Here is a 24,398-nt window from a genome sequence, read left to right on the forward strand (position 1 = left end):
TGTAATAGTACGATTATAGAACTAATAGGCACAACTGTTTCAGTAAGTCAGTTAGAATACCACTAGCTTTGAACAGTGTCAGGAAAAACATATTTGAGAGTTTTTGGAAACATTGCATGTAAAAGTATATTTTACATTTGCATTTCTTTTTCTTTCCCATGGCATGCGGCAGCTTGATGTAGGATCTCAGTTCCCAGACCAGAGATTCTGGGCTGTGGCAGTGAAAGTGCTGAATCCTAATCACTAAACTACCAGGAAACTCCCTGCATTTCATTCTATACTCTGTTATATCCACAAATGAGAGAGAATCAAAGCATTTTGATTAGAATATAAGTTTTATAATCTTATAAATCTGGATTTAAATCCTGAGCTTGTCAATAACTTTTTTATGATTTGTGTCCTTGGGCTGTTCAGTTCACTGAGCGTTCATAAGGAAATGAAGACCCTAATCTGAGTGTTTTTATGGAAAGTTTGATAAACAGTAGAATGTTGTGGGAAAGCATAGGTGGACAAAAGGTATGAGTGAAGGTTGGTAAACTGGGAGAAATTTAGACTGCTTTTCTTGGATTCTTCTCAGCATCCCTCCATCTTCATAAATAAGGATGCTCCTTTCTTCTGGGCATAGGGAGGGCCCTTCTCACAAGAGAGTCTGATGACCTGCTTCAGAGGATAAGGGGACAGTCAGAGATTCCTGCCTGCACCTGTTCTTTCTCACATTCTTTCAGCTTGAAATAGTTACTATGCCGGGATGCCAATTTTAGGGCCTCATACTCTGAACCCCTTCATGGTGTACACATAGTTGATGCCGGTACATGAACATACTTGCCGTCTATTTAATTCAAGAGATGGCTTCATCTGCACAGAGGCAAATGGTACCTTATTCTTCACTGTAATTTCAGTTCCTTTTGTCTGTTGATGTAGCATCCTCCGTAGATCTTTATGTTCTCTTTCTTCATTCACACTTCATTGAAGTGTGTTGGTTTCAAATTAAAATTGCCCTTTTTAACAAAAGTGACTGTGGCATGTCTTCAAAATTGTCCATCAGTTACACCTGGATATTTGAGGTGCAGAGCACCCAGGTATGGGGGAAATGCTGAGGGCTGATATGCAGCTACTCCCAAGTACCCGGCTCATTAAAATGCAATTATATATACAGTAATGAAGACTTTTTATCATTTTAGTACATAAGTATGAATGCATATTATGACATTGCTAGCTTGATTCTGTAGCTACTTTTACATTAATAAACATACTGTCATTTTATATTAATTATAAAGTAGTTAATGGTCGTTTGTGCTCATTTCCTCCAATGAAGAAACATTTTGGAGCCAATTATGCCTGTATGATGAGCACTGAGTATACTCATTTTTTTTCCTGTATGTTCTTTCTCCATCTAGAAATTAGTTCTTATTAACTTATCATTATGTTCACTAAGTCAATAAATCAGCAAGTATTTATTGTGTACCCAGTGCTCACCAAAGCATACATTTTGTTGCCTTTAAATTGCTTATAAATATTTCAGATTGCTTCCTAATTTACTGTGTTAGATTAATTGACCTTCATCTACTTCTAGGTTTAAATTATGTTCTCTCAGAATCTTAAAAGTTGCAAGGGTTCACTTTTCTGTATGTAAGTTAGTAAATGAAAATATATGAGTTAAAATTGCAAGTATTGAAATTCCCATTGTGGCTCAGTGGGTTAAGGACCTGACATAGTTTCTGTGTGAATATGGGTTCCACCCCTGATCTTGCTCAGGGGGTTAAGGATCCAGCATTGCTGCAAGCTGCAGCTTTATGGGGTAGATGTGGCTCTGAACCAGCATTGTTCTGCCTCTGGCTTAGGCCTTCAGCTATAACTCCGATTTGATGCCTAGCCTGGGCACTCCCATGTGCCTCAGGTGTGGCCATAAAAAGAAAATTTTTTAAAAAATTGCGAGCATTGCCCATCCTTTCATACTCATTATTCAAGAATTTTGAACTCATTTTAACTATTCTGAACTACAAGTGATTTATTAAAATAACTTTGCATGCTTTATTTTAAAAGGCCAGGAAATAGGACCCCCCAAAATGAATCATGGTTTTTACATAGGAAGTATTTTAATAGTTTCTCAGGATGACGTTCTATTTAAATACATTTTCTCTTATCAAAATAGGAAAGACTCTCACAAGGCTAAATTTAAATGAATGTTACCGTATAAAGTAGCAGAGAAGAACTAGTAGTTCTGCCAAAGCCCCACTTGTCAAATGGTTCTTAGCTGCCTGTGAACTTAGGATATGATCTAGCAATTTAGCTTTTTATTTCTCCATTCCTAGGATTGACGTGAGAATAAACAGAATCAGCCACAACAAGTTCTATTTTCCCCTTTGTGTGCCTGCAGCAGGAGTTCTGTGGAATGTGTAAATTTTAGACCTCTGGCTTCAATTCCTTTTTGAACTTGGTACTCTCAGCTATGTGTAACTGGGAAGGATGTTATAAAAATAAGCTAGTAATATTACAGTAGTAAAAAAAAGTTGGAGAAAGACTGAAGAAAAAGTGACTGCTAAATAAATGTGAAACTAGTGTTATGAGAGAATGAATAGAAGTTAAAGATTAAAGTCTAGGGAGTTCCTGCTGAAGTAGAGCTGGTTAAGGATCTCATGTTGTCTCTGCAGCAGCAGTATGGGTTCGATCCCCGGCCCAGTGCAGTGTTGCCATAGCAGCTGTGGCCCAAACCCTGCTAGATTTGATCCCTAGCCCAGGAACTTTCACATGCTGTGGGTGCAGCCAAAAAGGAAAAAAAAAATTAAAAATAAAATCTAGGTGCTGTTTTATTTATGTGTGCTTGCGTGCACACACACACACACACTCTCTTGGCCAATGCCTCTGACCTCTGACCCACAACCAACATCCCCTTGGCTCAACTTTGATTTTACCTACACCTGAAGTGAGCTGTTTTGTGGAACCTCAGGCCTACCCCAGCTACCCCATTCTCCATGCAGATGGCCTCTCTCTGGCATTTAGCATGTTGCTATAAGACTTTTCCCAAGCCCAGAAGCTTGTTTGGCTGACACCACCATTTATTCTTAGGCGAGGGAGTTCAGCTGATGAGGGTTGTCTTTAACCACTGGCAAGAAAGGCCCTAAGTACCGTTACCTCAGATTTACATTTCTCAGCAGAATATCTCAGCGATCTGGACAGACTTTGGTCCTCCTTGCCAATGGTGGCAGCTGCAAAAAATATGCATATTGTGACTTTTCTTGCTTTTTAGGTTCTGTCTCCCTCTTTCTTCACACTTGCCTCCCAGGATCATCTCCCAAATAAACTCCCTACGCCAAAGTTCTTGTTTCAGGCTCTGCTTTTCTGAGAATCCGAAATTAGGAAAGTATGCCATGTAAGGATGTTTGGATTTATTATGTTTAAGTAACTCAAAGCATCCGTAGGCACCATTAGTCATTATCTACAACTATTAGTTAATCAGTTAGTGTCATGATAAAATATTATATAGCCTTTTGTATATCTGATTTGGCAAATTGTTAATCATCTTAACACCTTTGTTAGAATTTAAGATATTATTTACCTTCTTAGGAAGTAGCTACAGGAGTTCCCGTCACAGATCAGTGGTTAACGAGTCTGACTGACTAGGAACTATGAGATTGTGGGTATGATCTCTGGCCTTGCTCAATGGGTTAACAATCCAGTGCGGCTGTGAGCCATGGTGTAGGTCACAGACGCGGCTCGGATCTGGCGTTGCTGTAGCTCTGACATAGGCCAGCGGCTATAGCTGATTAGACCCCTAGCCTGGGAATCTCCATATGCCGCAGGAGCAGCCCTAGAAAAGACAAAAAAAGAAAAAAGAAAGTAGCTATAATTGTGTTGGTGAAGTAAGATTTACATGTTTGAAACAATTGGCTGCTATTATAGAGAATCTGTTCCTTTCTGGCATTTCACTGATTCCTGAATTTCTTGCTAACATACTCACTGGAGTGATGTCTTACTCTAGATCTCCCAAAAGGAGCATCTTCAGCAAAACTCTTTTCCTTAAGGCTTATTTTTCAAAAGTAGGCCTTTGTGAAAGCTGTGACTCACATAGGAAGTTGTTGTTGCAAATTTCATGCAAGAAGTAGGATTTCAAAAAATCATGGATAAATATATCAGATGTTGTGAAGGTCAGAACACAGGTGTGGGGAGACTATGTTTCACTCACTCCAAAAGAGATGGTTTGGGAAAAGTGGCCCTGTAACCTGCTTGCTTTTTCTTGTGTAAAAAGGGAAGTTTGTGTGCAAGAAAAGAGTATATAAAAATGAAAGCAAGGCATTAATTCTCACACAGCTTTTTAGAAGTAAATTCTAACATGGCACCATAAAAATTCTGGCATTTATCTATGGAGAGATTTTTTTTTTTGTGCTTGTGGTACGTGTGTAAAGCATGCAGTGTGTCTGTTTTACAGTTATGGGCATGATGGGATTGAATAAACATCAATATCTTTCTTCCATTGTATTGTCATAGCCAATGATAAAGTAATCACCACGTAGAACTGGTAGAGACCAGGCTGAGTTATCCGTGAGCATCATGATGCATGCTTGACCAATTGGTAAGAATGACTCTAGGGGGTTGATTTTATAGGCCATATCCACATCATCTTCTGTGGGAGATAAGGCATTGTCATCAGGAAGAATTTGTCTTTCTTCACAGTAAAGAATATTTTCCACTACAATACTGTCAAGAGAGGTACTGGCTATTTCCAGCATTTGGTTTTACCCCTTAATTATCAGTTTAAGAATATTAGACTAAAATTTGCTTTTATTTTCACTTGTCCAAATGGAAGTAAACTAGGTTTGTTAATACGCTCTTTTTCTGGCAGTAAATTTAAGAAAAGCATCAAACTAACATAATTTAGCCAGCTGACTTCAGCTATCTTGCCTCTTTTGATACTGAAGAAACAAAAGACACAAATCTTTCAAAGTCTTGACGTAGCCCTCATTGACCCTTTCCTAAATATTCCCCAGTATATATCAGAAATATAGATCTGGTTTATTAAACTGCCATTTATTAACCTTAACAAAGTAGCACTGCTGCCAGGGACAAAAAAAGGAAAACATAGACTATCTCTCTGCCTTTTTGAAGTTTGCAGGATAAATATGTCCTGATTTTAAATGAAAATGAACATCAGTTAACTAGATGGATTTATTGAGTTAGCTTGTAGCAAAATGAGCTTGCTCCATTTTCACATAGTTTTTCTGGTAGTGAATGTTTTAATCTATTGATGCCACAGAGAAATGCTGTATTAGCTATAAAACAGAAAGAGAGCCCTGTTCAGTGACAGAACCAATAATATGTGGAGTGCAGCAAATACTTTGCAGAATTTAATGGCCGTGAATTCAAATAGACAATATATAGTTTACTGAGTTGAAAGAGAAGATCCATAGAAGACGGCTGCATTCTCCAAATACATAAACTTAACTTAGATGTGGCATTAAGACATTAGTTTTACAGTGGTAGAAGAAACTGTGTGATGTGAAAAAGAAGGAAAATCCATTGTCATAACACAGCTACACACTAGAATTTTACGGTCTGTTCTTCCTTTGGTAGGATAAGCATTTGACTTTGACTTTCATTGCTAAGGAGTTGTCATTTCCTGTCACAAATCTTTCCTTTTCTCTAAAATTGGTGGACATGGTGGAGTATAGATTCTCACCATGGTCTGATGAATCCATGCTGCAAAAGCACTCGAATGAACTGATGCTATGAGAAGACGTGTGCGTTAAGATGCTATTGTTTGTGACGAGAAAATGTCAACTTGAGAAACCTAAAAAATCTTAAAACTTACTTCATACTCTCTGTCAAAATATGTCATTTATCTGAAAGTAGGTACTTTGGGGTTTAGTAGGTGCAAACTCTTATATTTAGAAGGTCCTACTGTATAGTGCAAAGAACTATATCCAGTCTCCTGGGAGAGACCTTAGTGGAAAAATTCAAAAAGAATGCATATCTATGTATGACTGAGTCACCTTGTTCTTGCAGCAGAAATTGGCACATCATTGTAAATCAACTATACTTTAATTTAAAAAAAGAAAAAAGATTCATTTGTGCCATATATCAGATTCCAGATAAAAGTGACACCATATGGTTTTTGTCTTTCTCTTTCTGACTTACTTCACTTAATATAAGAGTCTCTAGTTCCATCCCTGTTGCTGCAAATGACATTATTTTGTTCTTTTTATGGCTGAGTAGTATTCCGTTGTGTATATTGCCTTTGGAATGGATAGGCAATGAGATCCTGCTGTGTAGCACTGGGAACTATATCTAGTCACTTATGATGGAGCATGATAATATGAGAAAAAAGAATCTATACATGCATGTGTAACTGGGTCACCATGCTATACAGTAGAAAATTGACAGAACACTATAAACCAGCTATAATGAAAAAAAACATTATATATAAAAAAATAAATAAAAAGAAAAAAGAAAAAAAAAAGTAGATACTAGAATCTACAGGCCACATAGTTTTTATACAAGCAGCAAATCAGTCAGAAGTCACAACTTGAGATTTCATTCAAAACATCATACTTTTGAGTCTATTTTTCAAATTTATTGACATTTAAAATAGAGTATCAAACTGTCATGTTACTTGATTTTCTGAGTGAGAAATAGTCATTATAAATGGATAAGTAATCTTGAGAGACTATGGAGACTATCTGATTAGCATATATTTTAGAGCCAGGTTGTCCTTTGGCAAATCCTAGCCTTGTTTCTTAACTAAATCTGTGACCTTAGGCAAGTAACTTAATTTCTCCTCCTTATACTTTCATCACCTGATGAGAAGCATACTTATCTTAAAGAGCCATTTTAATAATTAAATGAATTAATAGTAGGAGTTTCCACACAGTAAACATCAGTAACTGTTAGCTATTGTGGTGTAAATGCTTCTTCTTTCAAAATTATGCTTATTTTCATGTTTTACAATGCCAAAAAATGCAAATGACTATGTTTTCATGTTCATTATTTTAAAATGTAGCATGATGGAGCAGAGTATAGTAATTGTTTTTTTAGTCACTAGATATCAACCTAAAATATTAAATGGGTTTATTAATTAAACATATGCAAAAAATGTTTACTTCAGCATAGCAATTATACAATCCACATACACATATCATTTTAAATGTTTTCCTTTATTTTGCCTTTGATAATAGGAATAAAGCTATGCCAGTTATTTAAGAGCATCATAGATAGAGACCCCTTATATTGACTTAGCAGTTCAAAATCTTTATTGAGTAACTTTTATATTCCAAGCACTATTCTAGGTTCTGGGACACAGACTCCTTAGTAAGTTAATAGAATATGTCAGAATATGGGGCTTCCTGAAAAAATAGTTTCTATTTGAAATTTACTTGGTCTTTAGTGTTGTATTTTTTAAATTGCCTTATGTGGTAGATGTAATAATAATATTTTCACTACTCACAATTATACCTGTAAACACGAAATTAAAAATTTAAATGAATACCATCTACAGTCAGTTTACTAGATCAATTATGTTTCGTTTGTTTACAGGAAGTTTCTTTTTTTAATTAAAAGAGTGAGAAAATTATACATAATAATGTTATATTGTTGATAGTTCTTTCCTCAATGCTCTAAGCAGCAAATTGATTTGTAGGATCCTTCTACAAATAGCTTTTAAGGCAAAATTAACTAACAAACAAACAGTTGGAAGCTAGTTAGTTTAAATAGACTGTAAAGAATCTTGTGAGAGGTCCACTAGAGCAAAGAATAATGTGATCATTTATTGCTTTCTCTAAAACTTGCTTTTACTCTAATTTGACATATTTTACTAAAACAAAAATATATTTAGTGAATTACTGAGCAGATGTTGGCTGAGGATTATAAAGAATGGAAGGGAAAGCCCACTTTGTGTTGTTTGTTTTAATTTAATTTAATTTATTTTATTTTATTTTATTTTTTCTTCATGTTTTTTTTTTTTTTATTTTCCCACTGTACAGCAAGGGGGTCAGGTTATCCTTACATGTATACATTACAATTACAGTTTTTCCCCCACCCTTTCTTCTGTTGCAACATGAGTATCTAGACATAGTTCTCAATGCTATTCAGCAGGATCTCCTTGTAAATCTATTCTAAGTTGTGTCTGATAAGCCCAAGCTCCCCATCCCTCCCACTCCCTCCCCCTCCCATCAGGCAACCACAAGTCTCTTCTCCAAGTCCATGATTTTCTTTTCTGAGGAGATGTTCATTTGTGCTGGATATTAGATTCCAGTTATAAGTGATATCATATGGTATTTGTCATTGTCTTTCTGGCTCATTTCACTCAGGATGAGATTCTCTAGCTCCATCCATGTTGCTACAAATGGCATTATGTCATCATTCTTTTTTATGCTGAGTAGTATTCCATTGTGTATATATCCCACATCTTCCGAATCCAATCCTCTGTCGATGGACATTTGGATTGTTTCCATGTCCTGGCTATTGTGAATAGTGCTGCAATGAACATGCGGGTGCATGTTTCTCTTTTAAGTAGAGTTTTGTCTGGATAGATGCCCAAGAGTGGGATTGCAGGGTCATATGGAAGTTCTATGTATAGATTTCTAAGGTATCTCCAAACTGTTCTCCATAGTGGCTGTACCAGTTTACATTCCCACCAACAGTGCAGGAGGGTTCCCTTTTCTCCACAGCCCCTCCAGCACTTGTTATTTGTGGATTTATTGATGATGGCCATTCTGACTGGGGTGAGGTGGTATCTCATGGTAGTTTTGATTTGCATTTCTCTTATAATCAGCGATGTTGAGCATTTTTTCATGTGTTTGTTGGCCATCTGTATATCTTCCTTGGAGAAATGTCTATTCAGGTCTTTTGCCCATTTTTCCATTGATTGATTGGTTTTTTTGCTGTTGAGTTGTATAAGTTGCTTGTATATTCTAGAGATTAAGCCCTTGTCAGTTGCATCATTTGAAACTGTTTTCTCCCATTCTGTAAGTTGTCTTTTTGTTTTCTTTTTGGTTTCCTTTGCTGTGCAAAAGCTTTTCAGTTTGATTAGGTCCCATGGGTTTATTTTTGCTCTAATTTCTATTGCTTTGGGAGACTGACCTGAGAAAATATTCATGATGTTGATGTCAGAGAGTGTTTTGCCTATGTTTTCTTCTAGGAGTTTGATGGTGTCCTGTCGTATATTTAAGTTTCAGCCATTTTGAGTTTATTTTTGTGCATGGTGTGAGGGTGTGTTCTAGTTTCATTGCTTTGCATGCAACTGTCCAGGTTTCCCAGCAATGCTTGCTGAATATATTTTCTTTTTCCCATTTGATGTTCTTGCCTCCCTTGTCAAAGATTAATTGACCATAGGTGTCAGGGTTTATTTCCGGATTCTCTATTCTGTTCCATTGGTCTGTCTGTCTGTTTTGGTACCAATACCACACTGTTTTGATGACTGTGGCTTTAAAGATCCCAAATTGACAACTTAACCCTCCACCTAAACGAATTAGAAAAAGAAGAACAAAAAAGTCCTCAAGTCAGCAGAAGGAAGGAAATTATAAAGATCAAAGAAGAAATCAATAAAATAGAGACTCAAAAAACAATAGAGACAATTAATAAAACCAAGAGCTGGTTCTTTGAAAAGGTGAACAAAATTGACAAACCCCTGGCCAGACTCACTAAAAAGAGGAGAGAAAGAACCCAAATCACCAAAATTATAAATGGAAAAGGAGAAATCACAACGGATACAGCAGAAATACAAAAAACCATAGAGAATACTATGAACAACTATACGGCAACAAGTTTGACAATCTGGAAGAAATGGACAATTTTCTAGAATCTTACAGCCTGCCAAAACTGAATCAAGCAGAAACAGACCAACTGAACAGACCGATCACTAGAAATGAAATTGAAGAGGTCATAAAATCACTCCCTACAAATAAAAGTCCAGGACCAGATGGCTTCACAGGTGAATTCTATCAAACATATAAAGAGGAATTGGTGCCCATCCTCCTTAAACTCTTTCAAAAGGTTGAAGAAGAAGGAATACTCCCAAAGACATTCTATGAGGCCACCATCACCCTCATTCCAAAACCAGGCAGAGATACCACCAAAAAAGAAAACTATCGGCCAATATCATTGATGAATATAGATGCAAAAATTCTCAACAAAATCTTAGCCAACCGAATCCAACAACATACCAAAAAAATTATACACCATGACCAGGTTGGGTTCATCCCACGTTCACAAGGATGGTTCAACATACGCAAATCAATCAGCATCATACACCACATTAACAAAAAAAAGGTCAAAAATCATATGATCATCTCAATAGACGCAGAAAAAGCATTTGACAAAGTTCAACATCCATTCATGATCAAGACCCTTGCCAAAGTGGGTATAGAGGGAACATTCCTGAACATAATCAAAGCCATTTATGATAAACCCACAGCAAATATAATACTCAATGGGGAAAAAATGAAAGCCTTCCCACTCAAATCTGGAACAAGACAGGGATGCCCACTCTCACCACTGCTCTTCAACATCGTTTTGGAAGTCTTAGCCACAGCAATTAGACAAACAAAAGAAATCAAAGGCATCCATATAGGAAGAGAAGAGAGAAAACTGTCACTGTATGCAGATGACATGATACTATACCTAGAAAACCCTAAGGACTCAACCCCAAAACTCCTTGAACTGATGAATAAATTCAGCAAAGTAGCAGGATATAAGATTAACATTCAGAAGTCAGTTGCATTTCTGTATACCAGCAATGAAACATTAGAAAAGGAATACAAAAATACGATACCTTTTAAAATTGTACCTCACAAAATCAAATACCTCGGAATACACCTGACGAAGGAGGTAAAGGACCTATATGCCGAGAACTATAAAACTTTAATCAAAGAAATCAAAGAAGATGTAAAGAAATGGAAAGATATTCCATGTTCCTGGATTGGGAAAATCAATATTGTAAAAATGGCCATACTACCCAAAGCAATGTACAGATTCAAGGCAATCCCTATCAAATTACCCATGACATTTTTCACAGAACTAGAACAAACAATCCAAACATTTATATGGAACAACAAAAGACCCCGAATCGCCAAAGCAATCCTGAGAAACAAAAACCAAGCAGGAGGCATAGCTCTCCCAGACTTCAAGAAATGTTTTAATTTAATTTTAAATTTAATATCTCAGCTTTGGGTGTTGCACCATACCATATCCATTTGAAGGACTGCCTGCTTAATATTTCCTTTCTCAACTCTCACCTGGCTAATTTAAAACCATCTTTTAAATAATGTTTAGGGAGTTCCTGTCGTAGCGCAGTGGTTAACGAATCCGACTAGAAACCATGAGGTTGCGGGTTCGGTCCCTGTGCTTGCTCAGTGGGTTAACGATCCGGCGTTGCCGTGAGCTGTGGTGTAGGTTGCAGACACAGCTCGGATCTCACGTTGCTATGGCTGTGGCTCCGATCTGACCCCTAGCCTGGGAACCTCCATATGCCGCAGGAGCGGCCCAAGAAATAGCAAAACAAAACAAAAAAATTAAATAATGTTTATTTCTTTTGTCACTGTCTCTCAAAGGAAGAACATACATTCAAAGGGAAAATAAAAAGCATATGATTCTCATGTCAAATATTATAACATTGCAGAGCTAAACTCCATCATGAATGTTTTCAACTATGACTGAGAAAAAAGTAGCAACTGGAATTCCCATGGTGGCTCAATGGAAACGAATCTGACTAGCATCCATGAGGACCATGAGGTTCCATCCCTGGCCTTGCTCAGTGGGTTAAGGATCTGGCATTGCCATGAGCTGTGGTGTAGGTCACAGATGTGGCTCAGATCCTCTGTTGCTGTGGCTGTGGTGTAGGCTAGCAGCTATAGCTCTAATTCAACCCCTAGCCTGGGAACCTCCATATGTCATGGGTGTGGCCCTAAAAATACAAAAAAAAAAAAAAAGCCAAAAACAAACAAACAAACAGTAGAAACTATTCACTATAGAATTAAGTGTGTCTGGCTAGGTCAGTGGTACTTTTCTCTGAAATCATCATACACACACTCTGATAGACACTGAAGAATTAAGAAATAGGATCTCTCCCATGAGAAATCTTCTATGTCTAGAGTTTACCCTAGGATGCCTAATTAATAAAACATGTTTTTCCTTCCCATAGGAAAAAAGTAGCCAATATTTTTATGCATGTTACCTTTATTTTTGCATACTTAATTCTTCTACCCTTGCATTTCTTCCAACTCTGTCACATATTATTGATTTAAGTCAAATGCTGGCTCCTGCCTTTACAGGTGACAAGTATGTGTCTCCTAAGTCTGGAATGTGACACTGCCCTAAAAGGTGTCCAAAAAGAAACCTTCTTGTCTGAAAAGAGATCTTAAATAGATGGCTCTGAGAAGAGATTGTTTAGCAAAAATCAGCCTAATACTTATTTTCAAGATAAGTTATCTCTAGTTATTAATACTAACTTTAAAATGTTTTGTTTCTTGAAATCACAATCACATATTTTCCTTGAGATCAGGTTATCAAATTATTTTCTATACCTGGTAAATATAATTTAGTGAATAAAGTGCTATTGGCATTTAGAAGGTAATAGCGGTAACTGAGAACTCTGTTCCTCACTCAACTGATGGAATCACTCAACAGCAGTAGCTTGCACTTGAGAGATACTGGTTTAGTCTTGGGTTCTTGTGTAGGATGCCTACCACTGGATCCTGGGTTTGCCACTTACTATTTAACTTTTCTGTATCTAGTTTCCTTTTTTGTAATATTGAAATAATAATACTGTCTACTTTATAGGGATATTACATTGCATGGATAACATATGTTAAATTATTTTAAACAGTGGATCACCTAGTAATCAATAAGCACTTAGATGATACAGGTTATCCTCATTATTTTCATCATCATCATCACTTTCTTGTTAGCCAGAGAATGTAGTAGACAAGTTAAGAATGCAGGGTCAGAAGTTTGAATAGTAGCTCTACCAATTGCTAATTATAAGAACTTTCAACTCCCCCTCTATGTAACAGTGACAACATTCTCAACAGGCGTGTTGTGAGAATTAAATAAGATAAAGTATTCAGCAAATAGGACATAGTGTAAATGCTAAATAAACAGGACTAAAAATAGCATAAGTTTCATTATGATTAAGGAGAAATTCCACAGGGATTATGAAATCTTTCTTAACAAGGGACTGTAGAAAAAATATTTCTCAGTGTACAATCATGTAAGTAGATAGTGACGGTTATGATGGACTCCGTTATAGAGAAGTAAGAAGTGGTACCTCAGGGGGATTTCATGTGCCTGTTTAGCAAAAGAACTTTATCTTCTATAAGATTTGTCTCCTTTTCCTTTGTTTACATCATCGAACATCACACCAGATTTATACTTGGAGCCAGGTGCCTGTAAGTTTAGTTATTTATTTGCTTTTTAGGACTGCACCCATGGGATATGGAGGTTCCCAGGCTAGGGGTCCAACTGGAGCCTACGTCATAGTCATAGCAACATTGGATCCAAGCCAGTTCTGCAACCTACGCCACAGCTCAAGGCAACACCGGATCCTTAACCCTCTGAGAGAGACCAGGGATGGAATGCACAACCCCATTGTACCTAGTCAGATTCATTTCCACTGTGCCATGATGGGAACTCCCCTGCCTGTGAGTTTAAAAGCACTTCTGGGCCACTATTTATTGACCAGCAGTTATAACACGACTGTAAGATAAGACTTGATAATGTGTGAGTGAATGATAAAGATTTCCCTGCCTTCAGGAACCTTTAAGTACAGTTGATCCTAACCAACTCAGGAGTTAATCTGAGCATAATTTATAGTTGGCTCTTCATATTTACCAAGTCAACCAGTGATGGGCTGTGTATTATTGTAGTATTTACTATTGAAATATATGTGCGTTTAGTGGACCTTCACAGTTCAAACTCACATTGATCAAGGTCAACTATGCTTCTAGAAAAGGAGAGAAGGTGAAAATACCATGATGTGTGGATAGTAAATGAGATACTGTAAGTGAAATGAACTAGGAAAGATTTTGGCAAACTATGGCAAAGGAATAAACATCCAGTAGGTACTTTTTGTACTGGCCCATGAGCTGAGAATTTCTTTTACATTTTTAAAGAGTTGTTTTAAAAATAAGATGATAGCAGCTGTGTGACATGGCCTGTATGTGGCCCACAAAACCTAAATTATTTACCAAGTGGCTCTTTGCAGAAAGTTTATTAGTCCCTAGACTGGGAGATTATGAATACTCACCCCTTTATAAATTATGTTAGGAAAATCCATTTATTCAATATGGAGCCAAAAAATAAAAAAAGTCTTCATGAATAAATAGCTTAGAACACAAAGATAGAGTTTGGGAATTTTCAGTAGAGGCTACAGAGTGAGTGAGAGTTGAGTGGAATATATGAAGTAAAATTAATAAACCACTGCAAAGAATACGGTTAGCATATAGAATTAGACACAAAGTTAGAAAAATGTTATAAAAATACATTTTTGGAAAATTATAGCAGTGAATCTAAAGACCTGAAATTTATTCAGATGAATTGGTATTTTGTCAAATGCCAAAATCTAAATGAAGAAGGATTTTAAATCTGTTTTTCAGGAGATTCAGCTGACATACATAGGATATATTTGGTGTACATGTTCTATTAATAAATGATGGAATTAATTTTATTTTTGTTTGTAATACTAGAAATCATTTTGCATTATTAATCTTGTTTTTATTAACCATTTAGTACTGAGTACAGAATACGTTCTGCTCTTTGGCTTGTGAATCTAGTCAAGTTGTTTGGGGTATTTGGAAGAGTTCTACCAAGTGTCAGAATATGTAGTAGTGCTTCAGATTCCTGAGCTGTTCTTCAGAATGTTTTCTTTTTTCCTTACTGAAAACCCACTGCAGGTTTTGTTGTCCCATTCTCTTGCACCAAGTGAGGATAAAAACTTTCAATTCCAGGAAAAATTCACAAGATGTTAGGAACTCTGGGAAAGAATGAAAGAACAGAATTTAGTCAAAACTAAAATAACTTGACTCCTTCGGCTTCTGGTTTTTCTCATCAGTAAAATTAGGATAGCCATTCCTGCCCGCACAATGCCTAATGTTGTTAAATGACTCCAAAAAATCACATTCCTTAATAATTTTTTTTAATACTAGTAAGAATTCAAAAGTAAACTGATTTGGGGTAATATATTGATTCTCTGGCTTCATTTTTCTTATTTGTAAAATATTGGCTGAGACTAAATATCTTAAAAAAAAAAACAAAAAACAAACCCTTTCAGCTCCAGAACTCTGGGAATATTAATAATAAGATATTTCTTAAATACGTGGGACTAGATTTAGATTCATTTTGAATATCTTTTTTTTTTTTTTTTTAAGTATGCAGTGCTGGATCCATAGAACCGAGTAACAGGCATTGGTCAAAAATATATTTCTCCCGAGCAAACTGATGACATTTTTCATAGGAAGTTTGATTGTAGTCAAACTGTTCTGCCTTGTGTTGCTAACTTCAGCTTCTCTTAACAGTTCTCCCTCTTTCTGCCTTTCGCATCTATTCTTGTCTATTTTTAATCTCTTTATACTAATTCCTTTGAAAGCATTTAAAAATAACTTGTTGGTAAATGAGTAAACTGAAAATCACCAATTATTAGATCGTAAGCTTCCCTAAGGCAAAGGTCCATTCCTTCTTTGGAACACATTCATAAATAGTACCCCCAAATCCTCAGTTTTTTGAAGATTAAATAAAATGATCCACTGGGTGATTATTCACATAGGACATGTTTAGTAACTGTTAGGTATTACGGTTGTTATTACTTATCTCTGTATTCACAGCTCTAAGGACCTTGCACATGACAAATGCATTCAGGGGATCTGATATATAAATATGCATCTATGGTTTAATATACTCAGAGGGGGCGCTGCCTTTGTTTTTTGTTTAGCAACTCTATACGCCACATGGTTGTTACATAATGATGACATATCATCAACAAGAGTATCTCCTAGATGAGTCACATGTGATGTTGACTTTAACTGTACCAATAATAACTTTAAGAAATTATTATCTTTACTAGACACTATTACCAATAGATTCACGAAAGAGTCGACTAATAGCACCCTTTTCTTTTAAAAGGCTAAATTAACAGTTTGAAGAATTTTACAGATCCATCCGTGGAATGGAAACTTAATACAAAATAAAAGGAAGTCTCACCCTGCAGCATCTATAGATATTGTATTTAAGTGCTTAGATGAGATTGCAGCTCCTGAAAGCATTTTATGAATTATTGACATTTTCAATCTACACACTCCAGGATGAAATTCATTAGGAGGTGATCGTTTTGGAAACACATTAGATAAAGCCATTGTAATACAAGGTACTTGAGTGGCATTTTTATTCACTGATGCAAGGGTATCATTTGAAAAACATAATTTAGAAGCTGAGCTGCAGAGATTACCCTTGTCTTTTGTTAAATAAAGGATTAGCACTTTATTTACTGAAAGAGACAGATGTCTGTCAGAATTTTTGATGTGCAATATACCAAAAAAAATTAATGAACCTCACAGATCTTTTTATTTCTATTTACTGAAGTGCTTCTGTATTTTCTTGGTGGGTATGAAATGGAAGAAGAGAGACTTTCCTCTGCTTCAGAATAATAATTAATAGGACACGAGGTATTCAGCACCAGTTTGTTTCTGCTGATAAGAAATATCTTGTTCCTTGGCCAAGAAATGAGGAACCCATTTTTTTTCTATTATTTTATCTTCTCTGGAGAGTTGCTCTGCATCACGGTTCTCAGGGTTGATAGCACTGAAAAGTATGTCATTCAGTTCCTTTCTTTGAAAATACCACAGTGCAATTCATCATTGCTTGGAGATGTAAGAAATATTAATTGAGCTCTTTCTGTGTGCTGGGCATTGAAGATGCACTAATGAGTTGAAAAACTTGGATTTGAATTTCAACTCTCCTATTTATTACCCAAAGAACTGTGTAGCTTTGTACCTGTTTCATCATTTACCAAGTTAAGGTAATAAGAATATCTACCTCATAAGGTTTCTTGGAGATGGTTGAATTAGTGCTGTATGTTTGCACACCAAAGTTCTGCTTTAGTGTGATATGTGGCATATGGCACATGCTTAATGAATGTTAGTTTTTATAACAGACACGGTGCCTATCCTCAAGGAGAGTCCACTTATGTTATTTATCTCCTCTAAAATGCAATACTGCTTGGATTTGGTGACAGAAAGGAAACAGAGCAAGAGCACAACAAACTGTGTTTCATTGGGTTTGCATGTTGTGAGACTTGGTATATCAAATTAGACAAATGACAGGACTCTGCCACTTACCAGTGTTGACCTTTGTCAAATCCTGTAACCTTTGAATTCCAGTGGGCTTATCTCTGATATGGCAATAACTGGTACCATATCAGTGTCGTTTGAGGAATTAAATCATGTGAAAATAGTTTGTTAAGTTAGAAAGTACAAATATAAACATTATCATGAATTTTGGTTAGCCAATTATTAGATGATTCAGTTAGTAGATAATGTACTAGCAAGTTTTCATCTAAGACTGATTGTTTTTTTCTTTTATTACTGACTTAGTTTGCCTTTCTGCCATCTGCTAAACTGCCCAGCTGGCCTGTGATTAGTGTACCCAAGTGTATTTTAATAATCTAAGGCAATGTAACCAAGAAAATGCTTCTGTTTCAAATACTACTATATTTCAATGATAAGATATTTTAGTAAATTATTTAATATTTTATAACTATCTTATGCTCCCCATAAGTGTCTTTGTATTTATATATTGCAGAAATATAGAGGCATCATTGGATTAGAGCATTCTACTCATCTGGAACATTTAAATTGTAGATAGACAATGTGTTGTGTAACTTGCAGTTTAAAAGAAAGGAAATTTTAAGCTACATTAGAATTAGATACAATTTCATAGTTCTTAGTTATGGCAATTTAGTTCTAACAATTTTTGGCATGCAGCAGTTTTATTTCTCTGTCATTTGCAATACAATTTGAAGAAGCTGGCAATGCATGCATATGCTCTCTCATCCATACCTTTACTAATTAAAGAATGCAATTCAAAAGTGTTGCATATGGTACAGATATGGATAGAACTAATAACATCTTATTTTTCTAAACAATAACATGACTGCACATTATATCTATCTGATGAACTGTTGAGGAATGAATGGAAAATTTACTAGTCTTTTTTCCCCCCTATTTCTTCCTGTTATGTAGAATACAGTCACACTTCATTTGAATTGTCATTTACTCCATAACCACAGGATAGAGCTTATGACATTAAGTTTGACAAAGAACAAGGAAATCACTTTAAGGAAGTATATAAACATATTTATGGAGGTTGAATGGACAATCAAAATAGTTTGGGGATTAAAAGTGAGGAGAGAAAATGAGAGAAACTAGTTCCAAAGATGCTCGGAAATGAACAACAGCTATAATGTCAGAATTCAGGATATTGGACCAGACTTAAAGACAGGAGGTCCTGAAGAAGGCCCAGCAGAGTTGTCATCATTTAGTTCATTTATTTATGATCTCATTACAGAGAAGAGAAAAGGGAGTGTTTTCAGCCTGTGTTTTTAGATTGTCACAGGCTGTTTTATAGTAACAATATTTTCTTGCCAATCTGACCCTCAAGACCATTCATATACTTTTTCTTCTTTTTTTTTTCCCTCTGGTTTCACATTTAATGAGTTGGAGATACAAATTATTCATAAATATCACTTTCCTCCCCATCCATTAAAATGTTCAAAGATGGAGTTCCTGTCATGGCTCAGCGGTTAACAAACCCAACTAACATCGATGAGGACACAGACTGGCTCCCTGGCCTCGCTCAGTGGGTTAAGGATCTGGCGTTGCATAAACTGTGGTGTAGGTTACAGATGCGGCTCAGATCCCATGTTGCTGTGGCTGTGGTGTAGGCCAGGGGCTACAGCTCTGAATGGACCCCTAGCCTGGGAACCTCCATATGCCTCGGGTGTGGCCCTAAAAGACAAAAAAGACAAAGAGAAATATTCAAAGACATCATGCAGATAATGCATTGCATGTATGATTCCACCTAGAAAATCCAGATTCTTTTCTGCCACTCTTTTCTTTTTACTACATGCTTAAAATATCTAGAAGCAGAAGAATCACCTCGGTGTGGACTATGTATTAATTCAGTAGCTGTTCATTGAGTATCTACTATGTGCCCAGCACTGTGAAGTTGTGAAGGGGTACAGTGGTAAGCATATTTTTTTGTATGCACACAATTTGTTTGTTTGTTTTCAGGTGAGGAAAGCTTCTAAAATCAGAATTAGATGATGGACAATGACTGGCTAATCCTAAATGTCACTGAGCTTTTTAGTGACAAATTATGTTTGCCTTGCTAGTTTTTGTTATGGGAATATGATTTGTGTGTACCTATTTCAACTTAAATTATAGAATGTTTTACTTCAGTCTTGAAAATAGCAAATAAATGATGAATGAGCTACAGCGAGTCATGACAAAAGCAAGACCATAACAATTTTCTCCAAAGTAGAACTGCCAAATAAATCTTAATTTTGAGTTACGAGCAGTAACAGAGGCACCCTTTATTTATGCTACAGTTTATGCCAATTTCTTCAAATTAGACCACGAGTAGAGAATTAAAGTTTTACCTAATGACAATGGAGAAAATAGAGGTAAAACTTCTTCGAAAAATAAAAATGTCCATTAAATTTTAAGATGATATTTACAGACTACGCCAAGTACCTTATCAATACTTTTTTACCATATCTCATCTTCCTCATTATTTGTTAAAAAGAGAAATACTAGTCAACAAGGAGTTAGGACAATTGAGCTCAAGAATAATATAAAGAATTTTATGTGGAATAAGACTAAAATTGTGTGCATGTACGTTTTATGTTGGAGAATATAAATACCTTCATGTATAGTCAAACAGATGTATATTTTTTTATATCAAGGAATGAAATTAGTTCTGAAAATTTCTTGGTGGACCAGTCCTTGAAAAATGTCAACTTTAGTATAACATCCCACTCCCAGTTTCCACCTTCACTGTAAAATGGGCCTTCAGTCCAAACTTTTGACACTACTGATTAAATAATTTTTTAAGGTGCTTAGTTACGCTTTCTCTAGTTGTCAGTCTGTTAGTTAGTAACTCAGGTTTGTTGGTAATCTAGTCATAGCATGAAGTGCATCTCTTAGGTAAAGCTTTTAACTGACCTATAATGAGGCAAATAGTCCAGTGAATGCAACAGTTACTTGATAAAGAATTGAGGATGTATGATAAATTATAGCCATGTAAGAGTATCATAGAGTTTTTTTTTTTTTTTTTTTTTTTTTATTATTTTCCCACTGTACAGCAAGGGGGTCAGGTCATCCTTAGATGTATACATTGCAGTTACAGTTTTTTCCCCCACCCTTTCTTCTGTTGCAACATGAGTATCTAGACATAGTTCTCAATGCTATTCAGCAGGATCTCCTTATAAATCTATTCTAGGTTGTGTCTGATAAGCCCAAGCTCCTGATCCCTCCCACTCCCTCCCCCTCCCATCAGGCAACCACAAGTCTCTTCTCCAAGTCCATGATTTTCTTTTCTGAGGAGATGTTCATTTGTGCTGGATATTAGATTCCAGTTATAAGTGATATCATATGGTATTTGTCTTTGTCTTTCTGGCTCATTTCACTCAGGATGAGATTCTCTAGTTCCATCCATGTTGCTGCAAATGGCATTATGTCATCCTTTTTTATGGCTGAGTAGTATTCCATTGTGTATATATACCACATCTTCCGAATCCAATCATCTGTCGATGGACATTTGGATTGTTTCCATGTCCTGGCTATTGTGAATAGTGCTGCAATGAACATGCGGGTGCATGTGTCTCTTTTAAGTAGAGCTTTGTCCGGATAGATGCCCAAGAGTGGGATTGCAGGGTCATATGGAAGTTCTATGTATAGATTTCTAAGGTATCTCCAAACTGTTCTCCATAGTGGCTGTACCAGTTTACATTCCCACCAGCAGTGCAGGAGGGTTCCCTTTTCTCCACAGCCCCTCCAGCACTTGTTATTTGTGGATTTATTAATGATGGCCATTCTGACTGGTGTGAGGTGGTATCTCATGGTAGTTTTGATTTGCATTTCTCTTATAATCAGCGATGTTGAGCATTTTTTCATGTGTTTTTTGGCCATCTGTATATCTTCCTTGGAGAAATGTCTATTCAGGTCTTTTGCCCATTTTTCCATTGATTGATTGGTTTTTTTGCTGTTGAGTTGTATAAGTTGCTTGTATATACTAGAGATTAAGCCCTTGTCAGTTGCATCATTTGAAACTATTTTCTCCCATTCTGTAAGTTGTCTTCTTGTTTTCTTTTTGGTTTCCTTTGCTGTGCAAAAGCTTTTCAGTTTGATGAGGTCCCATGGGTTTATTTTTGCTCTAATTTCTATTGCTTTGGGAGACTGACCTGAGAAAATATTCATGATGTTGATGTCAGAGAGTGTTTTGCCTATGTTTTCTTCTAGGAGTTTGATGGTGTCCTGTCGTAGGCAGATTGTCTCTGATGAGACAAATGTGTATAAGGAAAAGATGCTGCTTGATGAGTTTCATGAACATGTCATAATTTCAAAGAATTTTCCCTCACTTATGTTGATCAATACCTTAAAAATAATAATAGAATCAAATTTGAAAGGTATATAACCATAACATGTTTGAGGATATCTATCTATTCTTATAAGATTTTGTGGAAAGTCTCAGCTAAGAATTTCAGAAAAGGCCAAGGTCGGTAGCTCATTTTTTTTAATATCAACCTTCAGATACAGATTTTTTTGAAAAGCATTATCTTTCCACAATAATATAAAATACTGATGAGTGGGGGGAAAAGAAATGTCTTCAGTGAGGATTATAAACCCATTTATTTAGGATGAAAACTTTCCGTTAAGGTATTGCCTCATGACGTACATTTCTCTTAAGACCAGCAAGCTATAGAAAATATTCGGTCTTAGGAAGTGAGTTATGCTGTAGTTTTTCTTCTGAAGAGATCAATTCTTGAGATGGCTAAAAAGCAAGACTATTATATTAAATAGCAGTATAAACTATGATATTTAATACACGAGACAAGCCAGACTATCTGAGAGCTTTCTTTGTATAATTACCAACCTATCTTTCAAATGGAAAATGTTGCTGTTATTATTATGAATATTGTGTTTCCTATGTCTATAGTTTGGAATGGTATGTTTATTCAATCTTAACTTGATTAACTTTCACCTTGTTTTTTTCCAAGTTTGTACTGTATTTTTAAGCTTATAATGTGATTGCTTCTTAAAAATAATTTTACAGGGCAATGGGTTTTTTAAAAAAAAAAACATGATGTTCAATAAAGCAAGTATGAGTGAAATAAATTATTTACTTTCAGTTTGGAAGAGGTGAATAAAAAGTGCTTGGCCAATATCGTACCATTAATCTATTCTCTTTTCTCCTTTCTCTCTTTACTTCTCTCTCTCCAATAGAAGTGGAACAAAAAGGTAATTAAATACCTTTCATAAATTATATACTATTTATAGGCTAAGTTATTTAACAGTTTAACATCTAGTTAAAATAATTTTGTTATTAATTCTTATCTATTTTATGAAAATTTATTTACTACTGCTGCTGCTCAACTTCACTTTAATCTGTTGTACTGACCAGTGCTGGTTTGATTTTTTTTTTTTTTTTGATCTTAAAACAATTTAACAGTGTAAAACTTTCAACTGTGCATTTTGTTCCTCTTTCTTTAAAAATAAGTAGTTAGAAATCCAGTAGATGGTGATGGATAGTGGGCACTTCAGATACGTTTTTAATTTCCATGCTAGATGATTTTCCGTAGATCTGGTGTTTTTCCCCTCTTCCTTTAATTTATAACTATTGGGGGGAAAGGGCGATTGGTTTTCTGAGATACCTTAAAATAAATTGCTTTAGTAACCAAGGGCTGATTATTAACTAACGAAGTTTATATATAATTTTGACAACAATACCTGCCCATCCTTTATGATAATAGATATCATATTAGAATCCTGAGACAGTCTTCTAATCAATTCTGTTATCAAGTATGATTTGTTGATGGCCCTCCCTGTATCCTTGCTAAGGAAGATTTTGATAGTTAACTTTTCCCCTAAACTTTTCATTTTTTCAAAAGTAAAACCTTGGGCATTTTAACAATGTACTTTCCTTTTTAATAACCTGCAAACCCTAGCTGAGTTTTATTCGAGATCATTTTCCATTTGATATAGGCTTATAGTTGCTGTTAAGGGGATAATCACTAATATCAAGAGATTTTAGGAATTCCCATCATGGCTCAGTGGTTAACAAACCTGACTAGTATTCATGAAGACCTGGGTTTGATCCTTGGCCTTTCTCAGTGGGTTCAAGATCTGGCGTTGCTGTGAGCTGTCATGTAGATTGCAAACTCGGCTTGGATCCCCTGTTGCTGTGGCTGTGGTGTAGGCCAGCAGCTACAGCTCCGATTCAACCCCCAGCCTGGGAAACTCCATATGCTTGGGGTGCGGCCCTAGAAAGACAAAAGAAAAAAAAAAGAGAGAGAGAGAGAGAGACTTAATCATTAAAATCTGAGTCAACAATCAAAAATTTTGTGATGTCCTAATTTCTCCTCTCAATGCAGTTCTAATCGTTCAAACATAACAGTGGACTGCATGATTATTTTTCAGTGTATTTGCTCTGCAAAAAAATATTAGAGCAGTGTTTCCCATAGCAGGTTCAGCAGAACACTATGCCCCAAACAGGTTCGAGGAAAGGGGTCCCATGATCAAATTAGTTTGTGAAATTTGCTCACTGTCCCCAGGTCTGCCTTGGAGATTTGCTAATGTACCTCAGCTATTAGGATTCCCACACAATTGTGTTTAATACGATAGTTCTTTAACACATGCGGCTAGGGGTCCCTGCTTCCTTTGTGTGTAGCATGTAGCTAAACCACTTACAACAGGTGCTTCAAGGACCTCCCTTTGGGAAACATTGCTTTACAGCCCCTTCATTGCAGAGGAATCAGCCACGCTTTCTTACCAACACTCACATGACATGCTACTGAATCATACTAAAAACCTAGCGAATCAGATAATTCCTGGCCATTTTCAGTCTGAAGTATGAGCAGCACAATATTGTAGCAAGTAATCTTGTTTTTTAATGTTCTTCTCATGTAACAGTAGAAGGTACATGTTTTTAAGTTCCAATACTACTGTATTTAACAGGACATTTTTAACTGATTAAAATCAAGATCTTGGGTTCTTCTCTGTAACCTTTCACCTTTTCTTCTTTCCTTATTCCTGCTTTCCTTTCTTTTTCTTCCTTTCTCTTTTTCCTTCCAGTATCCATCCATCACTCATTTTTAATTGTGTGGGTTGCATGCTCTGTGTGTGCTATAGCAGCTTTAAGAG

General features: G+C 36.0%; 1 protein-coding gene across 50 annotated transcripts in view; it reads left to right on the forward strand.

Annotated features, from left to right (window-relative positions):
• The window catches only part of ADGRL3 (adhesion G protein-coupled receptor L3), an 812,688-nt gene that overhangs the window by 501,266 nt on the left and 287,024 nt on the right, over positions 1-24,398 (forward strand). For 18 of the 50 annotated variants that reach the window (XM_084972370.1, XM_084972357.1, XM_084972360.1 and 15 more), the window contains one exon: positions 22,482-22,496. The exons of the other annotated variants lie outside the window; for them this stretch is intronic. In XM_084972370.1, coding sequence (XP_084828496.1) covers positions 22,482-22,496 — 15 coding nt within the window. The remainder of the gene's footprint in view (positions 1-22,481; positions 22,497-24,398) is intronic. 50 annotated transcript variants of the gene reach the window in all.

Source organism: Sus scrofa, chromosome 8 (genome assembly GCF_054392235.1).
Source record: "Sus scrofa isolate SSC_HxYL_T2T_F1_AM1 chromosome 8, Sscrofa_HxYL_maternal_Yorkshire_Landrace_v2.0, whole genome shotgun sequence".
Classification (NCBI taxonomy): Eukaryota; Metazoa; Chordata; class Mammalia; order Artiodactyla; family Suidae; genus Sus; species Sus scrofa.